This window comes from Branchiostoma floridae, chromosome 6, assembly GCF_000003815.2.
Source record: "Branchiostoma floridae strain S238N-H82 chromosome 6, Bfl_VNyyK, whole genome shotgun sequence".
Lineage (NCBI taxonomy): Eukaryota > Metazoa > Chordata > Leptocardii > Amphioxiformes > Branchiostomatidae > Branchiostoma > Branchiostoma floridae.
Window position 1 is genome coordinate 6,923,035 of NC_049984.1, and position 25,580 is coordinate 6,948,614.

General features: G+C 44.4%; 1 protein-coding gene across 2 annotated transcripts; it reads left to right on the plus strand.

The window, feature by feature from the left end:
- Nucleotides 1-6,398: 6,398 nt before the first annotated feature.
- LOC118418699 lies at nucleotides 6,399-25,574 on the plus strand. Of its 2 annotated transcripts, XM_035824757.1 has the most exons (3): nucleotides 6,399-6,625; nucleotides 7,100-7,231; nucleotides 22,923-25,574. In XM_035824757.1, the coding sequence occupies exon 3, from the start codon at nucleotides 23,050-23,052 to the stop codon at nucleotides 24,235-24,237; it is 1,188 nt and encodes a 395-aa protein (XP_035680650.1). In that variant the 5' UTR covers nucleotides 6,399-6,625; nucleotides 7,100-7,231; nucleotides 22,923-23,049; the 3' UTR covers nucleotides 24,238-25,574. The 2 variants fall into 2 exon arrangements, with proteins under 2 accessions (XP_035680650.1, XP_035680651.1); XM_035824758.1 differs by lacking the exons at nucleotides 6,399-6,625; nucleotides 7,100-7,231 and adding an exon at nucleotides 7,423-7,539.
- Nucleotides 25,575-25,580: the final 6 nt, after the last annotated feature.

The window sequence follows — 25,580 nt, forward strand, 5'->3', positions numbered from 1 at the left end:
CTACACAATAAAAGAGTGGCGAGGAGCATCTCCAATCAGAAGTCAGAAGTTACCGTGCAGAAATCCACATTTTCATCCTGCATGGAACATTCACGTAACGTACGGGAAGGGGATAATCCTCTAACTCGTGGCAGAACGATTCGAGATGAAGAAGAAAAGGAACCGCCAGATGAGCGACTTAACGAATAATTGATTACTGGGCAGTTGTTAAATCCGTGAGGGAAAACCGCCCTTTTGTGAATCGCAGAGATAGCTTTGTTGGTGAGATGTTTCACGTAACTGTGGGCAGTTTTTTTTTACTTTGCGGATAGCCACCAGAAGGAAAACTATCGTCCATCACGAGATCTCAAGAATCAAGCGTCTTATAAATGATTCAATAGTCTAACTTCAGTGTCCTTCAGTGACGTAAAACTTTGTGCAGTTTCTGACTCCGCATACGATGTCTTTGTTCTCGGTCTGTGCGATGGTGTGTGTTCGTAGATGTTTGAATCACATGTCAGAAGCCTGAGTAACAAAAGTCAGAGAGGGTTGGATCCTGGCACATTCTGTGCGCTACTGGTACACGCTACAGTCTTTAGACCTAGTTGACTGTACCTGAGAATTTCTCCTACAATGAACCTCTGTGCACTGCACTGCTCTCCATCTTATCATTACCAATGAAAGGTCAACAAAAGTGGTAGGAGATCACCGTCAATTTTCATTCCCCTTTCACCTGAAGTAGTGAACTTTCAGTCCTCCTATAGCCTGATTAAATCTCGCTTAAAGCGGTCCACCCAACCACCGCCCCCCTAGAGCCTCTGCGGGGAGGGGCCAGTTACAGCAGATTTTGTGCCACACAAAGCACGTCCCTGCAATGTCAAGAACCACCCTCAACCATTAATATCAGGCATTTCTGTTGTAAAGCATAAATATTGATACAAGTTCTACAGAGAACGAATTTTTTATATCTGTATGGGTACATATATGGTCAACCTAAACGTTTTTTTTTCGCTCTGAGTCGCAATACATACACGCGAAAGATGATTCTCCGGTGATACCACAGGTGTACGAGGGGTGATCAATAAGTTCTCGACCCACACATGTCTGATCACAATTCACCCTTGATTTTCTCGCCACTTTCCTTCTGATCTTAGAAAAACAATGCCTGGAAAATAATGATTGCAATGATTTGAAATTTGAGGATATTGATGAAAGGCTTCATAATATGAAGTTGTGCCTCGAAATTTGAGTTGTGCGTATTATTTCTGGGTGAGGCCGGGAACTTATTGATCACCCTCGTATTTGGATGATAAAGTGATGAACGATGATGGTACAAGGCAGTGTTGTAGCCAGCCTGAAATCATTTTCAGTCCCCTTGATTTTGAATGGGAATCCTATCGAGCACCGAAGGCATGGCGTGACGTTGCGCGTCATTTCTAGAGGGTCTGGGTCCAGAAAATTTTAAAATCAAGACCCTTTGAAACACTATTTCCTGCATTTTGAGGTGCAAATCTTGCTTGTAGACTAAGCTGTTCAATGGCATCTGTTTTGAAGAAGAACACATGGGTTTCAGTTTTTTTATATCTTTGCATATCAATTTTTGTCTGTCCTAGGGGACGGAATGGGGAAAACTTTATATTCAGTCCCCAGCTGCAAAATTCCTTCAAAGGACTGACGGACAGGTGCTGGCTACAACCCTGGTACAAGGTGAAACTGTTGGTGCAGGTCGGCGTGACTAACGGCCTTTCGATCGAGTAATGATCATAATTTTCAGAAACAGAGAGGGAACAAGTGTCGGCGTGGGTAGCAGAGATATCGCACCTGCTTTCAGACTTCTTCTATAAACACACACTTACAAACTTGCCCTTCTCAAAGGAGCGACCGTCCACCGTCATAAACACGCGAAGGAACATCCAGGAATAAAATCCACCCGATTCAACACCGACAACTACAACATTAGCCTTTGTAGATCAGTACAGTGGAACGACTTCACGAATCTTACAGGAGCTATCATTGCCCCAACATGATCATTTTGTACCCAGGATATATCCTTAATCATCAAACAACGTTCAAAGAGTTTGAAAGAGTGTCATGAACAAGGATCGGTACGCACCACGGTAGCAAACAGCTTTCGTTGTAATGCGTCGTTATCAATTATCGACCGATTTATGCAAAACGCAATCTTTGAACCGCCCAAAAGTACAAGCCATGGGAAGAAATATCAGTTCTTGTTTTAAGAAGAACAATGCATGGTTTGTAACATTTTCTCTACCTATCTAATACCGTGTGACCATATATTTGATAAAGAATTGTTCATGAGAACTGGCTTTTGCCATGCATAACATTATAATGTATTTTAGTAGTGTTTGTTTGTCATCAACTGTTCAGAAAGCGTCGCTCTGAAGCCAATATAAAGCCATGTCATGCAACACCCCACCCTTACGAGCTTGACATGATATTTTCCACAGAAATATGTCCGGTGTTTTTACGATCATCACGAATCTGTTTTAAAAATGACAGGGTAGATTTAAGCGCGACATTGTTGATTTTGAATCGGACGGCCTCCTGGCGATCGGGATTTACCGCTGGAGCTCTTCGACTGTGTTACAGGGTGACTTTATCGTCCTGTCTGCAAATAAAGATAAACACACCCATGTGAACCCATCAATACTTTGTTGCAAGTACCCGTCCAAACTTTTAAAATGACAGTTTTTGATACCGTCCTGACGTTATATATATATGGTCAATATTGACCATGGTAAAATCCTGATTGATGTCAGCCCTACAGCGTCGGCTGTGGCCAAATAGTCCTATACGAGAATGACAGTCTCTGCCACATGGGGCACATCTGTAAGCTGACTCTGTTGTAAAGTTCTTAACGTATAACGTCTTCAACATCGTACCTGATTTGCTGAGTAGCACAGGAAGATCTTCTGTCTTCATAGCAACAGTGCTACAAATAGTATCACTCCACACACATGGGGCTGATGTCTGACAAAAGATTCCTGATGATCTACATAATGGTGAGCTTGGAGACGCTGAGCTAAGAGAGTGCGTAAGCTTGAATGCATCTCAAGCGTAAATACACAAAACACAGTCTTCTTCTTCTCTCGGATCAAAAGTACTGTCCATAATGACCACTCAAAGAACTATAACAGATAGGTGGTAGATAAAGATATGCTTGAGTCAACGGGAAAATAATGTAAGGGACCATTGAATAGTGGCCACAGCGGCCAGATGGTCAGTAGTACAGAATTGACAACTCAAGAACGGAAAAGATTCAGACAATGACAGTTGCCATGAGAATTGCACATGAATGTGAACCAGAGTATGTCTATAACGTACAATGACGTTCAGCAACATTAACATTAAGGGTGTTGTCTATAACACTATCATCATCATTGTCTGTAACACTATAAGGAAGTTTATTGGCAGTAACGTCGGCAGGGCAGTGGGTATGAATGGTATGGCAAGAGTTATCTGGGGGCGTTTTATTTCCTTGACTTTCAAACATTAATGACCATAAAACTTTGTAATGTATAGCCATGAATAAACGGTATCTATGAGCTATTGCCCCACCTGAGCCCATGGTTATAGATAAAAGACCAAGCCCTTCGACAACCTTGAACGTCATGCTTGGTGTACTCTGGACACTCATTTGCCCAGCGTGATGCGATCTCTTCCGTTGAATTATGGTGTGAGAGGGACTAGTTTAACGTCGTTATTCCCGCCCTGTCAGTAATAGGGTACAAACACGATGTAGTTATGCACAATCTAAGAGGCCCAGGCCGACTTGTGCAGGTCGAGAAGCTAACAATTAATTACCGCCCACGCTCGATTACTGAAAGGGCACCGCCTCATTCAACATTCAGCAGAGGAGAAAACGGTTTACGTCCCACCCAAACAAGCGTACTTCGACAGTACGTATCATAAGGTCGTGTTTACGTATGTAAAGATCATCAGTCTCCAAAAGTTGTGTCAGAAAAGATATCGTATACAACGAACGCAATTCTGATGCAACGTTGATCAAACATCCAACCAAACCCATGGTGAATTCTATTGTAACTACGACACAACAACGCAGATAACAGATGGCAACCGTGGTTCCATGCTGGCCAAGAGTTAAAAGGTGTCTAGTTATTGTTGACAGTTGACTTGAGCAAGTATTCATACATACGAACAATCCACCAGGCAGACTGATCGCCCGGCGTTCCGTTTATGGGCATCTCCAAACAAGTGTATACAGTACAGAGGCCTTGACACAGTATTAGGGAGGATCAGCCTCCTTGTCTGTAAAGCTGTATACTGATTTAACGATAGACAAAATGCCGTAAACAAGCTGTAGGTTAATTAACGACTTCAATCAGGGCACTGCAGATTTTAAAACAGGGCCTGATATATCTTACCTTCTGCACAATACATACCTGCACTGGTGCAGTTAGCCTTCAAAACTACCGGTATTATTATAATTTCTAGTGACGCTGAAGAAGAGTGATGGATGTCACTCGAAACGTCCGGAAGTAAATATCCATTTCTTATCCAGTTGTAGAGATTGAATTGTATTTGATTATTTTTGACCTGGATGTCTAACCTTCATAAACGTGCCGATATAATTGAACCACACAGTTTATTTCTGTTTACCTTTACCAGAATACAGCTTTTCAGAGAGGCCCTGAGGATCCCTGAGTACCAGCACAGCAAACAAAGATCCGAATACCGCTACCACCTCCATTGCTGGTTAGGTGTAAGTAGTGTAATCGGATATCCCTGCCCAACTCCAACTTAGCCTGCAATGTCTTACAGATGCGGGAGGTATTTCGAGCCCGGCAATCAATCTGGTAGACACAAATCTGACCGAGAGTAACCGGCCCAATCAAGCATATTTGGGAAGGACGTGAAAGCAATTTGTGAATATTCCGTGTCGTTGCCCTGCCGTATTTTACGATATCTAAAACATAAGAACATACAATCAGTAAACACAGCATGCCCATCCATCTATAACCACAACTTACTTAAATTATCATTGTTACCAAAATGTAGTATATCAATAAGGCAATCAAAGATGACAGAAATGTAGACAGGCAGACACATACACGCACAGATGAAGGATTCTTTTGAAAAAAAGAGGTGGGGACCAACAAAAAGCAAACACAAACACAAACAGTCACACTCACACACACACACACACACACACACTCACACACACACACACACACACACACACACACACACACACACACACACACACACATAAACACACACACACACACACACACACACACACACACACACATAAACACACACACACATAAACACACACACACAAACACACACACACACACACACACACACACACACACACACACACACACACACACACACACACACACAGCCAAATACAGACACACGCACACATAAAATATATATGCATACATACAGGCCAAGACCAATACTTCATTCCCCTGGGGTAAATGACATCAGCCATTCCCCTTGACGAGCTTCAAAAGAAAGAGCACAGAGACTTTTCTTTAAGATACTTTTCTAAAGAAAAGTTTCCTTTTGTCGTGTTTGAAAGTGTGAATAATCGAATGGTGCGATTTACTAGCTTTAGATTTCGTCCTGAGCTCTAAGAAGTTCCGGGTTTCCCAGAAAAGGTTCTTGAGGAGTCCACTTCAGTGAGTATAAGTAGACTCGAGTCTATTCTGAGGATTCCCTTAATAGTCTTACACAACACGTCTTACATAAAAGCCGTTTCACAGGCGAAGTCAAGAGATAAGCATGGCCAGATACTATCAAAGTTCAGCCCCTCTTTGTAGGCCGACGAGCTGGAACAACCGTAGGTATGTATAATACAATTGCTAACAGGTCAGCAAGCCTGAAAACAGAGAGAAAACTCTCCCTCTCACGCAGGTGATTACTCATAATGTGAAACCACGGCGCTTTTTAAAGGAAAACTCAGGACGTATTTTTTGGCCCCTTCTCTTTCTCTCTTCTCTGTGCATGTTTGTGAGAGTGAGTGAGTAAGCGAGCGAGTCAGTGAGTGGGTGAGTGAGTGAGCGAGCATGTAAGAGTGAGCTAGAGGTAGAAAGACAGAGAGACAGACAGATAGAGCCAGAAGATAGACAGAAGCACTGTCCATTGAAATATTTTACAAGAGACACTTCACTTCCTTTAACCTGATTGATGGTAGCAGAGATTGTTTGCACAGCTGGCTCCCCTCATCACTGTCAACAGTACGCAACTCATGGGGTACCGAACTTTTTTTTACCACGTGTAATCATTCTGTTCAAACACTTGTTAAAACTCCATTTCTCCTCAGCCCCTCTGTGATTGCCACGCCGGCTTGTGGTCCTGCCCACGCGAAGCATTATTCCGCTCGGCTCCTCCCACTTACGGGTGGGAATGTTTGATTTCGCACCGGTGGTTCCCGTCAGCTCCGCTTCTTGATGAAGAGTCGTGACAGTGGAGACCCAGACCCCCTCTGCGAGCGATCCGCCGCAGGTGTCACAACCAGCGCTGCGAAACATCCTGCCTGACAACATCGTCAAGTGGTACGGACGGCATGGCACGGGCGGTTAACAACACATGACGCTTCAGCACTAAGGAGAGTAACAGTACGTCTTGAGAGGAGCAGGAGGCGGACACGGTAGGGACTCGCGCGCTCTCCCCGCGCTCTCCCCGCGCCCTCAATTAGTGTCGTTTCACGGTAGAACGCGTTTCGTATTCCGTCGGCGACGGCATTTCTTTCATTGGGAGTTTTCTTTTCGTAAGTTTGATCGAGGGATGTCGTATAGACATCTGTTATACTTTTATCGCAGCGTCGTGTAAGTAGACGGCGCACCTTCGGTACATGGTCGTCTCTTGAACAGAATTGTCTCAGTCAGTTGAACTGGTTGTAGTTTGTTATCTGTTTGATTATTTGTTTAGGTGCTTGTTTGCGTTTCTTTGCCGCTCAACCTCTCATGACAGTCTATTCGCACGAGTTTGTGCCTGGTACAACTTTGCTCTTCTGTGCAAGCCATACATTATTTTATTTCACGAACACGTATCTTCTGTTTGGGAAAGGTAAAAAAAACACAGTTTTTAGTATCTGTTGGTTAAGCTACCTCTCCATTTGCAGATTTGCAGTGGACACCACCGTCTGTTTTAACATTTGACAACCGCGACTCTCCCCGACTATCGCCGACTTCGCCTGACGGGACGTCCTAAGCTAGCGTGTCCGACACTACGGCTCCTCCGGACCGCGCCTCAGGTATGTCACGAGTTCGGATCTCCTCTTTATCTCAACCGTTAAATAGCCTTCAGCGTCCCGACTTTGATGACTTAAGATATTATCGAAACCATCTTCATTTGGGTTAAGAGGTTTAGTTTAGTACAGGTGGTGGAAGAGATATGGGCGAGCTTATTATGACTATGAGTCACAGATTGAGATTGTGGGAGGATCTAGAGCGTACATACGGACGGGTTGAATATTCAAAGCGCAGTGTTGTAGAACAGGCGGTACAGAAACCCTCGCGCGCTGAACAAAGCTACACCAGGCCAGTTTACGCTGAAGTGCAGGTAAGACGTTTTGGTAACCGCGTTGTTGTGTTACGTAGCGATGTACCTAAGGTGCATGGGCAATTGTGCGGCTGCGATGTGTCGTGTTTGTTTGAAATACAGCGTTTTATTTTTTTTTTGGGTAGTTTTACGAAAATATCAAAGGAGACGTTGACAACGGTCATTCCAACCCCATAGCGGCCTTTGCATACACGATACATGATGTTATAGTGTGTACGTGCTGTTCTATGAAGAAGGACATGGAAGGAAGTCTGAGACAAGACGATAGTTCATTGCCTGAATCTTTGCCACCGCTTAACAAGCATATCATGCTTCTCAGGGAATTCATTCAATTGCTTGATCTTTTTTGGTTCATTTAATTTTCTACCTGTATGTTTAACCTTCATCAACACGCCAAACACCTGTTATCTATATGGATGGAACAGAATCTCCTAAAATTTCCTTTAATTGCTTTTTTCCCCATCCATTAATCTTTTCCTGTAACATCCCAGTCTTATCAAGTTTGCGGTACCGATCAGCAGCTAATTGTCGGGATGTTTCGCGGTTTCTTTTAGCCTTAGTCTTCCTGGCGCTTAAACGGTTTAAGTCGCGGAGACGCGCCAATAACCATTAGCGACATGCCGACTCCACACACCCGCCCGCTGGTTCCGCGATCACATGGCCGCGTTATCGCAGAACAACACTCCGGGACTGGAAACGTTATCTGCGTGAATCAAAGCAGGGCCGAGCGCACGAGCACGTCGGTGGCGGCGAGGTATCCAGATAGAGCGTGTGAACACTAATTCATTCATACATCTATTAGTTTGTCTGTAGTAAAGCATTCTTTGATACACAATAAAGCAAGCAGCTGCATAGCCATAGTTCTCTAAAGAGACAGGCGTTTCAGGTACCACCCGTTGTCTTTCAGACGGTTAGAGAATTATCCAGTTGGTTGGTTTACTTTTCATTACGGAACGCATGAACAGTTTCTGAGACCCCCACTGTGACATCTCCGCGTACAAACCTGTCCCAAGTCGGCAAGCTGGTCCCAGCGACTGTTTGATGTCTACTGATGAAGCTTCAATGAGTTCTCTTTCTTGTTTGTGCATCCTTGATGTGTGTATTTGCCTTATATTATTGTATACTATTTCCAGTCGTGCCGTTAATATCAGTAGTCATCGCACAGCTATGTATTTTCCTTTGAACGTGTGAATAATATAAACCTTCACTTAATACCCCACTGGTTTACATGGTGGTCTTTTAATCACTTATGTAAACTACACCTCCTGGGGTTGCCACGATGCTGCGTAAAAAAAAATATCATGCGAGTAATCGTTTGGTATTCAGTGTGCCGAAACTCTCACATTTCTATAGAAAAAGGAAAGATCGCATAGCCGGTTAGAGGCCGTGAGGGTGGTGGAGGCTATCCCAAATCATCCCCAGAGTCTCCAGCTGACTCAAGTCCCATATTGGCAGTGCCTTGTTTAGTGTTAAATGTTCTATAGCAAATGATTGAGACATCGAATGTCCACTTTTGTCGCTCATCCGAATTGCATACGATTCAAAACGTTTGCGATTCTTAGGGCTGGACAGTACCTCACTGTTCTCTTCAAAACGCTGGGCGAATGTCCCTGGACATCATTTTGCCTTCTTGCAACAACCAGCGACGTAGTATCTTCTTTCGTAACTTCGAATCGATTGAGATTCAGTACGAATCCAGAGGTCCTTGACGTTAAGAACATTTCCGGGTTGGTGTCAGTTTGAGATCTATCGATTTGTATATCCCTCATTTGATCTGATGTTCATTGTTTCTTGGCCTTAAGAAGAGTTGTAAGATTTATTTCATATTTCTATTTGTACTTTGTACTTACCTATACAAAAGTATATGTATTTTTTGTTGTGTTATTATACTATTTCCGAATGTATTGGTACTGAACACAGCTTCCATATCTAATCGCGATCTGTTTCTATAGTCAAAAATAAGCCTGAATCCTGACACTACTGGCACTGAGCAACCCACCCTACCCGAACCGCTAGAGCCGGCTCAGTCAGTGTACGGTTTGACTGAATTCTTGAAAACGCTTCACTGGTGCGCGGCAGATAAATTGATTGTTGACAGCCTTCACAAGGCTTTAGAACACGAAATCCCCTTAACTCCTCACAAGCATATTTTCTGCTTTGGCAGTTCCGACTGATCTCTCAGAGATAGCTTCCTCTCATCTCCTCTTTATGCCTTATCGTGTCTTATCATCTCAGACGGAAAGGTGTGTGGTTTGTTCTCCTTTTTAACTCTTATTCTTTTTTTTTTATTTCCTGCTTATTTCATCTTCGAGTATCATCGCCGTCTTCGAGTATGAACTTCAATTTCCCATTTCATAAACATGTAGAAACACTTCACCATCGGCGATGAATGAAAAACGTCTCAAAGTTAATCAAGGAAACGAATGAAGTCTAGTGTGAAGCACGGCACTACCTACCAACTGTACTTGTACTACAGAACTGCAAACATGTAGCGGAATGCAGAAAAGATATCTAATTATGTTCTTTCATCAGGAAAAATCGGCACAATTTTGCATCTCTATCTACTTCTCGGCCGTTTAGACTAGCTTAGTTCTAGTCCATTGTGACACCCTTTAGCCCTGTACTTGGCTAATCTTCAGAAACAAATAGCATTTACATATAGATGTACAGGAAGTAGATAACGAATACACGACACGGCATAGAAATCTGTAATCATTCCATTTTTACGCGTATACCATCAGTGAACTGTGAAACTGTGATATTGGATACGGTCTTAACATCAGTATTAACATGAGCATCCAAGAGCCTCGAGCTCATATTTACAGATCACATATAATTGCTCTCCAATTTTACTTTTGTTTTCTTTGGTAATGAGGCATTGTAATTCTTTACTGTTGATGTAAAGTATCACACAAGCTGCAAACAGAAGCAAATCTCAGAAGTTTTTTTTCTAAGTCCTCTCACGTTTTCGCCTTGCGTTTTCTCTTCCCACCGCCTGCAGCCTGCGAGGCGGACTCCCTCTGCTGCTGATCGCCCATTCGGCGGAATTAGTGAGCGCCAAAGTCTCCCCCTTTCTCGGCGTAATCCCGTCTATTCCAACTGCAGACCGGCCGGTGCAAAACTCATTTCCCGCACTTCGGGCGGATTTTCTTATTTATTTTCCCGGCCGACTATTACTTGTCCGCCCGAATCTATCTCCGACAGCCCCGTCTGATTTAGTGCGGCTTAACTTCTATGACGTAAAGAGGACTGTGGAAGCGATCGTGTCCATGATTGGAACTAATTGTGCCATTCAGCTATTGCGTCAATGGGACGCGAGATCACAGCACCCGAAAATAGGGCATGACGAGGAGTAATGGGAGATTGGAGGCCCGCAAAGTTAGTTACTGATCCGCCGGTACGATTCGAATCGTCCAAAATCACGGGACAGGCTTTGGTGTAAGGGAGAGGAGCATAGAAAGTGGAAAATTGTCGAGTCATTTTCCGAGCATCAAATTTAGCTCTTGTAGTTTTGAAATACTTTTCGAGCGAAGTACACTAGTGATAGGCGTAGAACACTGCATATTTGTTCGAAAGATCAGAGGTGACATTTGTCCATATCGTAGCCGAGAAGAACATTGAGTTATTCAATCGCCCTTGGCCTTGTGAGTCCGGGCACAGCTTTCCAAAATCAGTTACTTGTTAACTATCAAGTCTTTATTTCACTAACTGCCCCAGGTGAATAAATAGATAAATGAATAGTTAAAACAGAATGCATACATACAACATAATGTCTGATTGTCGGTGGTAAATCGGTAGGTTGTTTGGCCCAAATCCCAGAGGTTATGGTTTTGGATCCCCTGAAACGCTCCGATGTTGTAAGCTTGGGAAAGGCACTTTGCACTTCACTCGACTCAAGTGAAAATGGACGTTTCAAGAAGGTCACGAATTTGAGGAGAACCACAACTCGAGAACATCATAGACCCCACCACACGTATGGTAAAGAGTTAAGGTCGCTTCCGGTGTGAGTGTATGAAATAGATTTGTCTGGGTATGCACTTTGTACTCTTAAGAACAAACCCGATGTGCTACGCCATGAGGCGGTTTACCGGGTATGCACACAAACAAGCGTACACAGATACATAGAAACACAGCACTCTATATACTAGAACATTGGCGTCTCCAGATTTATTTCAAGTAGTTGTTCAGAAATCAGGTGAACATAAGTAAGGTAAAACTGTTAGTTTACTAGTTTTAATTACACGCCGGGAGAGAGCGCGAGTTCCTACGGTGTCTGTCTCCTGCTTCTCACAGGATCTCCATATACTGTTGCTTTCCTTAGTGCTGAAGCATGAGTTATTGTTGTTAACCACCCGTGCCATCCCGTCGACGTTCTATTTCACGAAAAAGAGATGAGTGTGTGTGTGTGTGTGTGTGTTTGTTTGTGTGTGTGTGTGTGTGTGTGTTTGTGTGTGTTTGTGTGCGTTTGTGTATGTGTGTTTGTGTGCGTTTGTGTGTGTGTGTGTGTGTGTGCGCGCGCGCGCGCGCGCGTGCGTGCGTGTGTGAGGAAGAAAGAGACAGATAAAGAGAGACAGAGAGAGATAGAGAGAGACAGACAGACAGAAACATCAGAGGAGTCTTGGGTAGTTAATATCCAGCTCACGTTCGAACTTCAATGTCATGAATTAGATCTTCGTACCCGATGGATGGAAATGAAATCTTGATCAGGTTTCAGCTCACTAGAAAGCCACTCTTTCACTGGCCATAACAGGAAACAGCAATACAAAGTCCAATAAGCTTTTCTATGAGAGAGATAAGTAGGATGTTGCACTTGATGGGTTTGAGTTCGAGGTTTGTGCGCACTCCAGCGCACGTTTTGAGTGTTGAGCGGAGAGGCGTTTCGCCTGTCGTAAATCACTAGGCCTGGGTCGATGAACTTGCTGTACTGCGGGACTAAAAATGCTTGAAAAAAATTCGTAGGTTTCCTAAATTTGCCATTGTTGTTTTCAGCATATTCTACCTATAATGACTAATGTTTGTGATTGTAAACAATTGGAATTTTTAACTTACAATGAGATTACTTCTTAAATATCTGTACATGTTGTTGCCTGGGTCATCACTCATATTTACCCATGTCTTACAGTTTGGCTAATTCAAATATACAAATGACGAACTATTCCTAGCTATGTGTAATAGACCTTTTCTGATGCGCATGCGACGAGTGGTCGCAACATGGAAATCATGTTGCATTTATGTTTTATTATTATCATTTTATTCAACATGTTGTATAAATGTTAAAGTTTTAACTCAGGACATCGATAAATGTTAAAGTTTTAACTCAGGACATCGATAAATGTTAAAGGATTAACTCAGGACATCGACCTTATTACATTGTGAGTCATATACGTAACAGCGGCCATACGAGACGTTAGATTAGCTAAAGGTAGTAAAAATGAAGACAAGTACTCTCCACATTTACCCTTTTAAAGTAAAGATGATGTAGAATCCCGCGACCTTCTGGTCACCGCTAAAATGCCAGGCATGTTTGACTGCAGCAACTCAGTTGCTCCGTTCCCTTTTGGAACTGCGTTTTCCCGGGATGTCTGACTTATTCATTGGACAGAATACGGTTTATGGCGTTCCTCATCGTTCTTCATTCTGCATATCAGACAAATCGGAACGGCGACTTATCCTTTCTTCTAACCACATTCCAAGTGACGCAACATCAACGGTCAAGGCTACGAGTTTTACCAAGCCTATTAGTGTTGTAAATAGTGTAAGAGTTCTGGTGAGAGGAGATGAGTAACTCGAGTCTTCTTTTCACTATATCACCAGCTATTAGCCTCCAGAAACCATTCGGTTATCTCATTTCCTGTCCATAACCAAGGGCCAAGGCCACTCTTTTGTGGTAGCGTCTAGAACACCGTTTTACTACGGGTTCCCCTGCGATCGCTTCCCTGTCGAATATTCTGTGTTGTGGAGAATTCCGGGGAACCAACCTGAGCTAGAATAATATGAATACAGCATGCTGCACAGCCACGTTGTATCAAAAACAATAAATTGGCAGAAAGAAATGGAAGAAATTTCAACTCTCCTCCGCTGCCCCGCTCCACTGTGACTCCCCATCGCTCCTGCTGCAGGAGATGAAACATGTTTTCCTGTGTCTCCTGCCGGGCGATTAACGGCTTAGCATGAATCACTTCCCGCGGGTTATCAGCACAAGTCTCGCGGTTTCTCACGCACCTAATCACCGAACGTCTCCCCCGCGCCACCCCCGGTTATCTCTGGTGTGGAGTAATCCTTCACCGGCCGTCCATTTATCCTACTCCTCTTTATCTCCACATATGTCCCACCCAAAGGGCCTGCAGACAGGATTAGAAAAGTGTTTGGCGGAATGGTGGTTTAACCTGCCAATTTCGCGGATGTGCTGCAGGTCTGACGAGGGCCATTCTCTCCAAACAGATTTTCCGGTAGCAGAAACCTTAAGTCCCAGCCAAGACCGTGTGCGTGGGCTACAAGTGGTTCTTGGACGCTTTCGTACCTGAGTGTCAGGGACGTTTTTTTGCCGCCAGAAGATTGGCTTGAAGATTAGAAGACCATATGATATTAGGACCTGTGTCATTAGCTATTGGCTACTTCAAAAGTAGACCGCAGTTCGTATTATAATTGTTGCAGGCCGTGGTAACCTGTGAGCTCGCAGATCCTGGGTAAAAATGAAAGTATATCACCGATCATATACCATTGATTAAATACCAAGGCATAGGTCGTACTTTGCTGTACATTAGACTTGTCAGGAGAGAGCTATAGGAAATGTTTCTAAAGGACAATGACTCTGTACATACTCTTAATGTCTTTGTTGTGATTAATAGTGACGGGCATAGCTTTATCACAAAATGCCGTTTACTTTTCTTCAAATCTCAAAGCTTGTAAGTTAAAGTAGACAAAGAGATATTTCTGATTCCCCAGAACATTGTACAATTTAGCCAAATGATACCGGAGGTAGCATATCAGCTTAAAGTAAACCAAGCTATGTGAGGAGCAGAGAAAAAAAGATTACGAAAAACTTAAACCGCCGGCAGCCCTGTAGAGAATCCGTAATTGATTGATCCAATTAACGGTAATCAAGATCTTGTAGGTTTAATTATCCGCTTCGCTGCGCGGCGCGCGCACTGTTTTCCACAGTGGGGAGAAACCCTGGGCTCCTGGCGCCATGCCAACGTGACGACTGCACAACCTGCGCTCAGCTGTTAACTATCTTCAGCGCAAACATAAGCCGCTTAGGAATGGCGCTGTTGCCTCACTGTTGAATTGTGCTTGGTGGAAACAATCCAGTGCGTAATTAGGTATTTCCGATAATGTGGCGTAAATATCACGCGTGGGTTAATGATAAAAGCTGGGGGTTGACATTATGCTAAAAAAGTGCTTGTATGACCCGAGTGTATTCATAATGCTTTTCTTATGCCATATCAACTATGTAAATTCTTCAAAGAGTCACTTCTTTTGTTCGGCTGTGGATCAAAGTATTCAAAAAGATTCCTGAATGCAGAACGAGTAACGTATATTCTGATGAATACGTTATTGTCATGTGATGTTGATTATACAAAGGTTCTCAGGATACAACACGACATAAGTTTTTACAAGTGTTCAAAATATTTTTTTTTCTCTTTTCTTTACTGCATTTACTAGAAGCTTCTGTGTGTTGCTGGCACGAATTTCAAAGTTGTCATATTATTGGCCAACGTGACGTCTTTAGCGCAAACACAAGCCGCTTAGGACTGGCGCTGTTGCCTCACTATTGAATTGTGCTCGGCGGAATGAACCCAGTGCATAATTGGGAATTTTCGATAATGTAGTGTAAATAAGCAGTCTTTGTTCAGAGTCATTGTTTCAATCATGCGTGAGAAAAGGATGAAAGCTAAGGGTTGATTTTATACTCAGAAATTGTCAGTACACGTGTCCGTGTGATGTCATTCTTGTGCAATGTCAACTATGTAAGTTTATCAAAAAGTCATCTTATTTGTTCAGATTTAGATCAAAGAATAACGTTAAATGTATTCAAAAATATTCCTGAATGCAAAAGGAGAAATGGATATGACGCTGAATACAATTTTTGCATGCGATGTTGATTGTACAAAGGCTCTCTGGTTACGACACGACATAAGTTTTTACATGTTTTTAAATTATTTCTTTTTCTCTTTTCTTTATTGCATTTAATTCACTAGCAACTTCTTCTGTTTGTTGCTCGCACGAATGTCAAAGTTGTAATATTATTGGATGTAGTTTGTTTTTGGCTTTGTAGTGTTGAATACTGTAGTTCTGAATAATTCTGAACGGAAATGCTCTGTCCTAATCTACGCTAACACACGCACTTCATGTTGCTGCCCTTAAACCACCTTTGACATTACGATTTGCAGCCCGTTTGCATTTTGTGTATCATACAAGTTGTCTGCTGCTGTATTTTATGATTTCGCCCTGATATCAGCTATCGTTATCACGCCTACGGGTGGCCTAAGACCGGTCTGACCAAACTCGGTCTTAAATTACCATTACTCTCAAAGCGCTGATTTTATCTATAGACATAAAATTTGATCAGTTTATGGTAATGTGCATGAAAATGTGGAGCCATACCGTGCTAACACATTGATTTTTGAACATGAGATTTCTTTTGTGTTCAGTTGATTTTATGTTTTGATGTCTATTGCTTGGCGCCGAACTGTTGTTTCGGGGGGCTATCTACTCCAAGTGTCAAGCACGAAGCGTCATTGTGGCGTACTGGTAGGGTGTTTGCCCCCAGAACCAACAGGTCATCTGACATGCCCTGGCGTTCTGCCCTTGGGAAGGGCAGGCGCTACGTATCGTATATTCAGATTTCTTGTACAGTGGATTTTTTTCTCAAAAAAGTGCAATGAACAGTGGATAACAGCTTATCGCCCCTTCCTAAGGATTGCGACCCTTTCCACTTGAAGTGTGCACATTCGGTGAGCCACACAGTCGGGATTAGAACTCACGAAGTCAAGTGGCAGAGTGACTAACCACTGGACTACGAACACTAATGCAAAAGCACGTCTCCAAGAGCACGTCTCCTTCTGTACTGTAACGATAACTTCGTCCTTGCCCTGCACACACCACACGTGATCATCGCATTTCCGCTTAAACAGCTGACCGCTGGCGCCATTGACGTCATCACCCCGGGTGGTCACGGGAAGAACATTTGCCCTCACGTTGCGCCCGTCCCGTCATGCCTTCTGAAGGAAAGCGGAGAGAGTAGCAGTTATCCAAATTTTCCGACCATCATGAGATTATTCCAAAAATCTGAAATGTTCCTACTTTAACTGCAAGAAAAAAGTAATGAAAGTTTCATATTCTACCTACCTGCCTTTCATTTTTCCATAAGTATCATTATTTTCCGCACCCTGTCTGAAAGTTCTGAAATCTTTGCCTTCAATGCAAACTTTTCTATTACAACATGTAATCCCATTCTTTCGCGGAGGTGTGTAAATAATTCTAGATGAGGGCATTTTGAGTCACCGGTTGTCTTTTTACTCCATGCAAAAAGATGAGAGGCAGGTGATGACCAGTCCTCGTGGCTACTAGGAAATTTGAATCTCCAAAATGATCGATTAAAGTGAAACAGACCCCCCTCTCCTCTCCTCCGCACCGCGCTCGGCGCACACAGAGAGAGGCCGGGACCCACCGCACGGCTGGGCGGGCTCGATGACGCAGGTCTGCCGGAGCGGAGCCGTGATGAAGAGGGGACAATCATTCCTTCGCCCCCGCCCGAGATTCAAACTACCTCAATCAATTTGGCTAATATTCCACTCAAACCGCCCGAATACAAACACGGTGTGAGTAACAATACGCCGGGTGTGGAGCACGAGTCACGAGCCTGGCCTGTGGGGTTCTAATCATTCTTCTTAATAGTCTTACTTTCAATTACACCATGAAAGCCACGGTCTTTGTACAGGAGATGCTCGGAGCAGATTACGGGTCTCCGCCTCTGCCTTTCAAACACGGTCTCCCCTTTTTTGTCTCCTTAAGTCGAGAGGAGGAAATCGATGCAGGCTTTTAGCCCGTCGCGTTATCCCCGCACCAGACGTATCTTTTGCTAAATTGGCTTGAGAGTCGCGCGTAAAATTACAGGCTTTTGAATGTCACAAAATAGACGCAAACAAGCCCGGGATATGATAGTGGATAAGTGCCATCGACCTATCAGCTTCTGAAGGTGTTTGTAGCGCTCAGCTCTATAGATGGTTTTAACTCCTAAGGGACGACCCGCCGGGCGTATCTCTTTCTTGCGAACAAACATTCGTGGACGTCTTTATCCTGAAGGCATGCTGTAAAAATGTGTACATTTCACCCAAACGCCTCCGAAACCTGTTATGAGGGATATCAAACCACTAAGGCCTGCTATGAAAATGAAGGCACTCTTATCTCCAATGCCTTCTACAAAAGGCTACACAGCTTTCCTATGTAGATTTCTTCGGATGCTACAAACACCACTTGTAGTCTGTTGCCGAGGTTATAGCCTGCAAAGAAGGCTATAAATGCCCTTTGGAGCCTGCTACGTATGAGCGCTCCTTGTAGCCTATAGCGGAGGGTATAAAAGCCCCCAATGCCCGCGTTGGAGGCTATGAACTTCCCCTTGAGGCTATAAAAGCTATTTGGGGCCTGCTACGGAGGCTATAAGCAGCCACAGGAGACCATGCTATGGAGGCCATTAACGCACCTTAGAGCCTACTTCTTATAATATAGCCTCTGATAGCATTTTGTGGAGGCTACAAGCGCCTCCAGTAGCCTGCACTCACTTAGGGACCTGCTATGAAGGCTTTAGCACTCCCTGGAGGCTGCTATGGAGGATATGAAATTTTTCCTTGAAGCCTGCTGTTCGCTCAATAGACAAATATAAGAACAGGGGCAGGGTGGTGCTACAGTCAAGTTTTACTACTTTGCCACTCCAAACACTGCTCCTCGAGTACTGGCACTTTTGGTAGACGGTCTCTCTGTCTATTTTTTTTCTATACAGCATCGTGTCGGAGTGTGAGTGGTGTGAGTGGTGTCTTCCAATTAAATAGAAGTAGGGCAATGAAAGTCAAAACAAATCAACGAAAGTGCACGGACGCCCCCGTCCCCACATAACAAGGTGTTAGAAAACCTACAAACATCAAAAGAAGACTTACGAGCTAAGAAGAAGACTTATAAGTGTTAACAGCAATATAAAATAGTCAGCTGATTATGATTTTCAATTTTCCATTAGCTCGCCTCAGTATCTGTTACCCGAAGTTGTTCTCAGTTTCGCAGATCGTACAAAGGCCAGTGCGGGGGCGGAGGTGGTAGTTAGATTTTGATTAAGATGAAACGACCATAAACGTCTCGGAGCTGTCTGTGTGGTCGGTGCGGGCTGAACTGCGGCCCGGGGAGATGACGGATCGCCCGTGACAGATGTACAAGTGTTTCCGCTCGCCGCAGGTCGATGCGGGGGATTGTTTGCTCGCGACGGTGGGGGAGTGAATGATGGATATGAACGGCTCGCGCCGCGCGTGCTGATACCACAGCAGTAATCTGTCTGCGAGCCCGATTACATTCCTAGTGTTTTATCGTGTTTTATCTTAGTCATCTAGCTATTGAGTATATAGAGTTTTTTTTATAGATTCAGGACGATAATGACTGGTTTTATTGGCAATGAAAGCTCATCTGAGTTGGAGAATTGCATAAGAACCGCTAACTAAATATGATTTGACTCATCATGAATTTTCGACTGAATCGTCCAATCAATCCTCCAGCTATCTGAGACGAATGCTCAGGACACGTGACTTTATGCGCGTGTGACATCATCAATGGGTCAAAGATTGTTAAAAGTCGTCATCGCCCCTCTTACCGGCTGAGAGTCACGTGTCTTAAGTAGTGAGTAATTGAGTCAGATGGCTGAAGAAGACTGTGCGAGTCATTACAAAAGTCGGTGAGTTTAAATTCTGCATAATGTCTAGTTCTGGCCGATGGTCTTCCTGAGATCTTCCAGACGGTTCATGGAAACGGTGGCAGGTAAATATCTTCTGAGTGTGTGGGAAGAAAACTTCGTGCTCGGTGACTTATCAGGCTGATACATGGCAAAGATTCGGTGCGAATTTGCGTCTCGCACATAATTCGTACGACAGGATAGCGACGGCAAGGTGCGGGTATCGTCATCATCATCATCATCATCTTCATTATCATCATTATCATTATCATTATCATCATCTTCATTGTGATCTCATCATCACCATTATTATCATCATCATTATGATCACCACTTTCCAGTGCATGCACTGACACGAGTCATCATTGTCTTCCATTGTGTTTTCCCTACTGCTGTTGGCTGAGCCCCTCCCAGCTACAAGCTCATCACATCAAGACACCGGTCAACTGTTTCTCTTCCGCTTACAGACGAAGAATCTCTTGCTTGTTCGGTCTTGGCATGTCCGCCTTGCCGCATGCTCAAAAGACACTTCAAAGGGGTACAAATTCTTGCAAAAGAGAACTGATGCAACGCATCTGCTTAGACATTGATATGAGACGTCAAAGGGTTCACTTTTCTTTCCTCTCCTACACCCTTTTGTAAGGAAAAAGTGATCTCTCCAAAAGCTTCTGTGTTGCCAAGTGGAAAGTGTATAGTTTTCTCAAAATCGATTTCTGTTCCGAGCCAAAGACAGAAGAGCCGTGCATTACTTTCCGACCGAAACACTCCAAAACGCATCAATTCCACTTCTTTCTGGCATTTCTCACCTCCCCCGCACTTAATCCCTTTGACAAGGCTGAAAACGCCGGGATCTTCGACACAGAACCGAGACCAAAGCGTGAAGAGGTACGTTTGGGCCTGGGTCCTCACGGGGAAGCAACGTGCGCGCTGCGTCACATGTCTTAATACCCCCCTCACATTAGGCGCGATTCGATCGGACGACGAGTCTGCGAGCTCTAATTTCCGAAGAGGCTGCCATGACCCTGATGCCGACGAAGAAATGGCAGAGTTCCCCCTTCCCGTCAGGGTCATGACTCCTCGTAATTTAGAGCTCGAAGACTCGTCGTCCGATCGATTCGCGCCTAATGTGAGGGGTGTATAACGACGTCAGTAAAGATCCGTTCCTTAAAAAAGTTAAGTGAACTTTTTGAATACATTAATGAATTGTTTCTTTCACACTGAGATGTACACAATGTCTTAGGGTGGTGGGAAATGGCGCACAGTTATGTTGACCTAAGTTACCTAAGTTCATTAATTCATTTGTATTTTGTTATGTGGCGCTGTTAAAATAAGTTGTTAAACTTGAATGCAGCACCACATTGTCCTTGTTATGTGTTTTTGAATAAAGAAAAAAAATGTACACAAAAAGACTCAGAGACACACTCGCATGCACTCACTCGCTAACATAGACACACTGAAAAAACACACACATACACATATGTAAATATTGACAATATGAGGGTGTATTCGAATCAGTGATTAATCTACTTTGCATTGGAGCCAACAATGCTCCACCATCCAAATCTACTGCTTCCCGAAAACGAACGCAAAAGCTAGCAACACAAAGCACCTACCATAGAAGTAAATACAAGCATGGCTATACTAGGTAAGGATGGATGTGGGAAGATTACTAGGAAGAAGTTGAGAAAAACGGGATTGAGAAGTTAAGCGAACATGTCGTGACCAACACGAGGCAGCGTTAAATCCACTTTATATTGTCCGATAAACAGCAGACAAGCACAGCCGCATGAGAACTCGTATCAGCCGCCATGACGGACTACATACATCATTGAACATGACGTACAATTTGCGGCGAATCTGCGGGCCCCGCAGGCCGGCTTAAGTCGAACGGTGTAATCTATCCCCCAACAAATGCCTGCTGACAGGCGAGATGCCTTTCATTAACCTCTAACAGCCGCGCGTTAAGATCCCGCGATCACACACTCCTGCAGTGGCGCACATACATCTTCAAACGCCCACGCTCGGTCGACCTGAATGCCTAGGCGCTAAATCGTGTTCGATACGAGGCGCAGAGGCCCGCAAAGTCGTTCGTTAAGGTCTCCGACATCCCTTTAATTTTTTAAAGCGTTCATTTTAGGAGAATGTTAGCGCCAACAGCGATGTTAAAGAGCGCGTGGGAGTTCGAACAGACGCCAGACGGCACCATACGCTTGTATCAAATGAACACATCTTTAAGTTCATGGACGACAAAGACGTTAAATAAATTAGTATATAAAAAAATTATCATGGTATTATTTCAACAGTGAAAGAGTTTGATTTGGTCTAGCTAAATCAATAGAAGCAAACTTCCTAGATGGCGCCCTCCTCATGTGTCGCAAGACAAATCCAAAGCTATAGAATGTAAGTTTGTGATCAATCTGTAATCTAATGTTCATGATCAAACTTTGGGAGGGATATGCCTCTGAGATTTCGTTCAAATACCTACGGAGGAAAGGAAACAATAGTGACTAGCGCCTCCGCTCGATCTTGAAGCAAGAAGACACTTTCTCTTTCGCGTGTTGTTGTCCACCGTACTTGCATGAGACTGGAAATGTTATCAGTCTGGAAGGGAATGCTGCAAGTTGTGGTCTTTATTCCTTGCAACGTAACTTAGCGAGTAAAGGCCAATTTACCCGGTACAATGAGCCTGTGTATTCCGTACATAGTGCCCTGCATCTTGTTCTAGCTAGTGGAAAATTGAATTTGCTTCTTGACGTCATGTCAAAGGTCTTCTTTGAGATCACATCCAGGTAAAGACTTCAGATGATTGACTTAATTTTTTTCCGACGAGCTCTTCGATGCAATAATCTGTCACCAAAAGTTACAATTGAACAGGCTCTCGATGCGTAGAAAATGGGTGATTCCTTGGTGCGTACCCCTGTATTCTCATCTGCCGTTCTGATTGTCACACCGCCCCATTCCGTCCTGAGGCGAACCCTCTGGATGACGTCAAACCTCGCGCCCCGGTGATTCCCGGGTCAACACCGTGAGATTGGATCGCTTATTCGCGTTAATTACTTCATTCGGCGGGGAGGATTGTTCTGGACTGTAGAGTAGTCGATCTGGTCTATTCTCAGCGATGTTGTTCATTTCCGTGCCCGGAACTTTTGTAGGGCAGCCCCGCCACAGGAGAAACTTTGGCGACAGTGAGGGAATGAGCAATGCACAGTCCGATACTGTCTGAATCGCTTATCCATCAATGATTGTGATCTTATACGCGTCATCATCTAATGACGTGAGCCCAACCTTGTAATAACATGATGTACGCTCAACCTGTCAATCACCTGATGACGTAATGCTAAAAGTGCCAATCACTTTTCATGACGTATCGTTTAACGTGTCATGTTTCTGATGACGTAAGACCTAACCTGCCGTTCACTTGATGACGTATGTTTTTGTATGTTTGTTCCAGGCGGTGTGACGTCAGACCTGCGTTCTATCGATCGTTGCTTCTCTGATATCTTCGAGCTGGGAACGAGAGCCTGTCACCTGGGAACGACCAATTCACCACCGACCATCCCGCCACCACCGCCTCCACTATGGGCTGGGCCTTCATGTTGTTCCCCTTCCTACTGAGCCTCTTCGCGCCGTCCATCCGGAAACCTAGCTACTCGCGATTCGTCTCGCGGTGGGACGCGGCCTGGAGGCCCCAGCGCTTCGGGAGGGACCCGAGCCGAGTCCCGAGGAGCGATCCGTACCCGTACGATGACCTCCAGCGGTGGCTAGAGAGAAAGCAGCAGCAGCGGCCGCAGCCTTTCAGTGCCGGGTCCTTCCAAGACAACGACTTCGACCCAGGCCCGGAGTTTTCTGGCCTGAAGACACCGGCTAAATTTGGTCAAGAAAGATTCTGGAATGACCGTTTCCCGACAGCCCTGGCGCGGTACAAACCGTCCAACCAGCGGTACGAAACGTTTCCGTCACCGTTTTCAAATATCCTGAACCAACGCTTGGCCCAAAGTTTGAACCGACCAGGTAGCTATGGACACCAGGCAGCCGATCCGTACCGAAAAACGTTCGAAGCTTTGATAGACATCGTCCAAAATCGCCTGATTGCCGAGCTGTTACAACGGTTATGGAATCAGCACCAACGACAGCGAGGAAACGGGGCCTCGCCGACCGAGAGTGTTGTACAGCTGGCACGATATCCGGGCTACGATCGCCAGGCCCCGTACGGAAGTAAGCTCCATTCTCCGCAGCGCGAACCCTCAACCTCACGAATTTCAACTTCGCGTCCAAGCGAAAGTACCGAGAAGGACAAGGTCAAGATCAAGTGGAATCAACCCAAGGTCGTCCTGTCCAAAACAGCGCAGCACGGCTTCAGAGGTCCGTCCGGAACTAGCCTCTACTCGGGACATTCTGGAGGAACCTCCGGCAACACTCTCTACTCCGGACATCCCGGAGGAACGTCTGGCAAAAGCCTCTACTCGACGCTCTCCAAAGGCACATCTGGCAACGGAATCTACTCCGGACACTCCGGAGGCCCGCACGGCAATAGCCTATACGCCGGTTATTCCGGAGGAACGTCTGCTGGTAAAAGCCTCTACTCCGGACATTCCGGAGGCACAACCGGCAATAGCCTCTACCCCAGGCCTTCTGGAGGCGCATCCGGCAACAGCATGTACTCCGGTTATTCCGGACACAAGCAGCCCGGACACCAAGAATCCAATGCAATCAACCCGTTGGCCTTCCGGAAAACCAGAGAAGCAGGGAACAGGAAAATGCATTGAGGAAGGCGTCACCGTGACACAGCAAGCACAACGTAATCGGAGCAGACCACTCATTATAGAACAGGTTAGTTAGTAATAATACAGCCCCGAGCGACTCACAAAAATAATTCCGTATTCAAGAAGCTTAAGAAAGTTGTTTCGAAAGAAGGAATCATTCAGAAAGATTAAATGCGGCACTTGGGGATGCGGAGACGTCGCGCGATCGCGAGTAGAGACAGAGTAGAGTTTCATTTTTTGTGACCTGTGCGGTCAAGCTTCGGGACCGATGATGCAAAAAAAAATTAGTAGGTGTCTCAAGAAGCTTGGGAGAGCACAAGAAGTTGTGTCTCGTCTAATCGAAGACGAAGACATTCGCATAAAAAGGTCAGGGTCAGAGTAATTTTCGATTGGGTAGTTATAGACCCGTAAGAGTAAAGACCTGTGATTGGGTGGACAGTCAGGTCATAGGTCAAGATATTGTCAACATTAAGTTGTAAAACGTTTTTTTTTTGTTTCTTATATTCAGGATTTCAAATATGCTGATTTAATTGGTGTTGTTTAGTGGACAGCTATTCCATGCAGGTACCTAAGTATTCCTGGTTTTATTTTGATGGAACGAAAGTGAACGTAATCGTAGAACCTGGAGTAAGACTAACAACATTTTCTTTGAAATGAAAACAGAGAGAGTGACTACAATTAATAGTAAACTCACATTACAGCTTGCAGATCTCTTGTGATCCAGGAATTTACCAAGGCCCTGCATAGAGTAGTAGCCTTATGATTATGATGATTCATAAATCACCAGAAACTACCAAAATCAGGTCACGACCATCGTCTTGTTGTTGTTGTTGCTGTTGTTGTTGCATTGTGTCATTGCTGTGAAAACATCCTGTTAGTGAATACTCAGCAATAAGGAAACTTTACGATGCAATCCAGAAAGAAATGTCGACAAACGCATTTATTGATGACAAGGCTGTGGCAATTACTTAGAAATTGCGACGTTGTGGCGGAAATACAAGGCATATAGAATTTGTGGCAAACTTGAAACAGTGAAGGAAATTGTGACAGAAAATGTCAAACAAACATGAGGGAAGTGGAATGATCTTGGGAAGCAACATCCAAATTTAGCAGATTATTGTGGCAGATGCCAAAGAGCGTTAGGAACCTGTGATGAAAATTCGACACATCCCTTTCATTGCGGCTATCGTAAGAATACTGGCAACAACCTGTGCCAGGTCGTACCCACAGAGACCGTCTGTGGTAAGTATGTAACATGAGGAAATTGTAGCCAATGGGGCAGCTTGTGATAAAGTTGTAACGCAGTGAGTATGTAACTATTATAACCAGGAAAGGCATGCAGAATA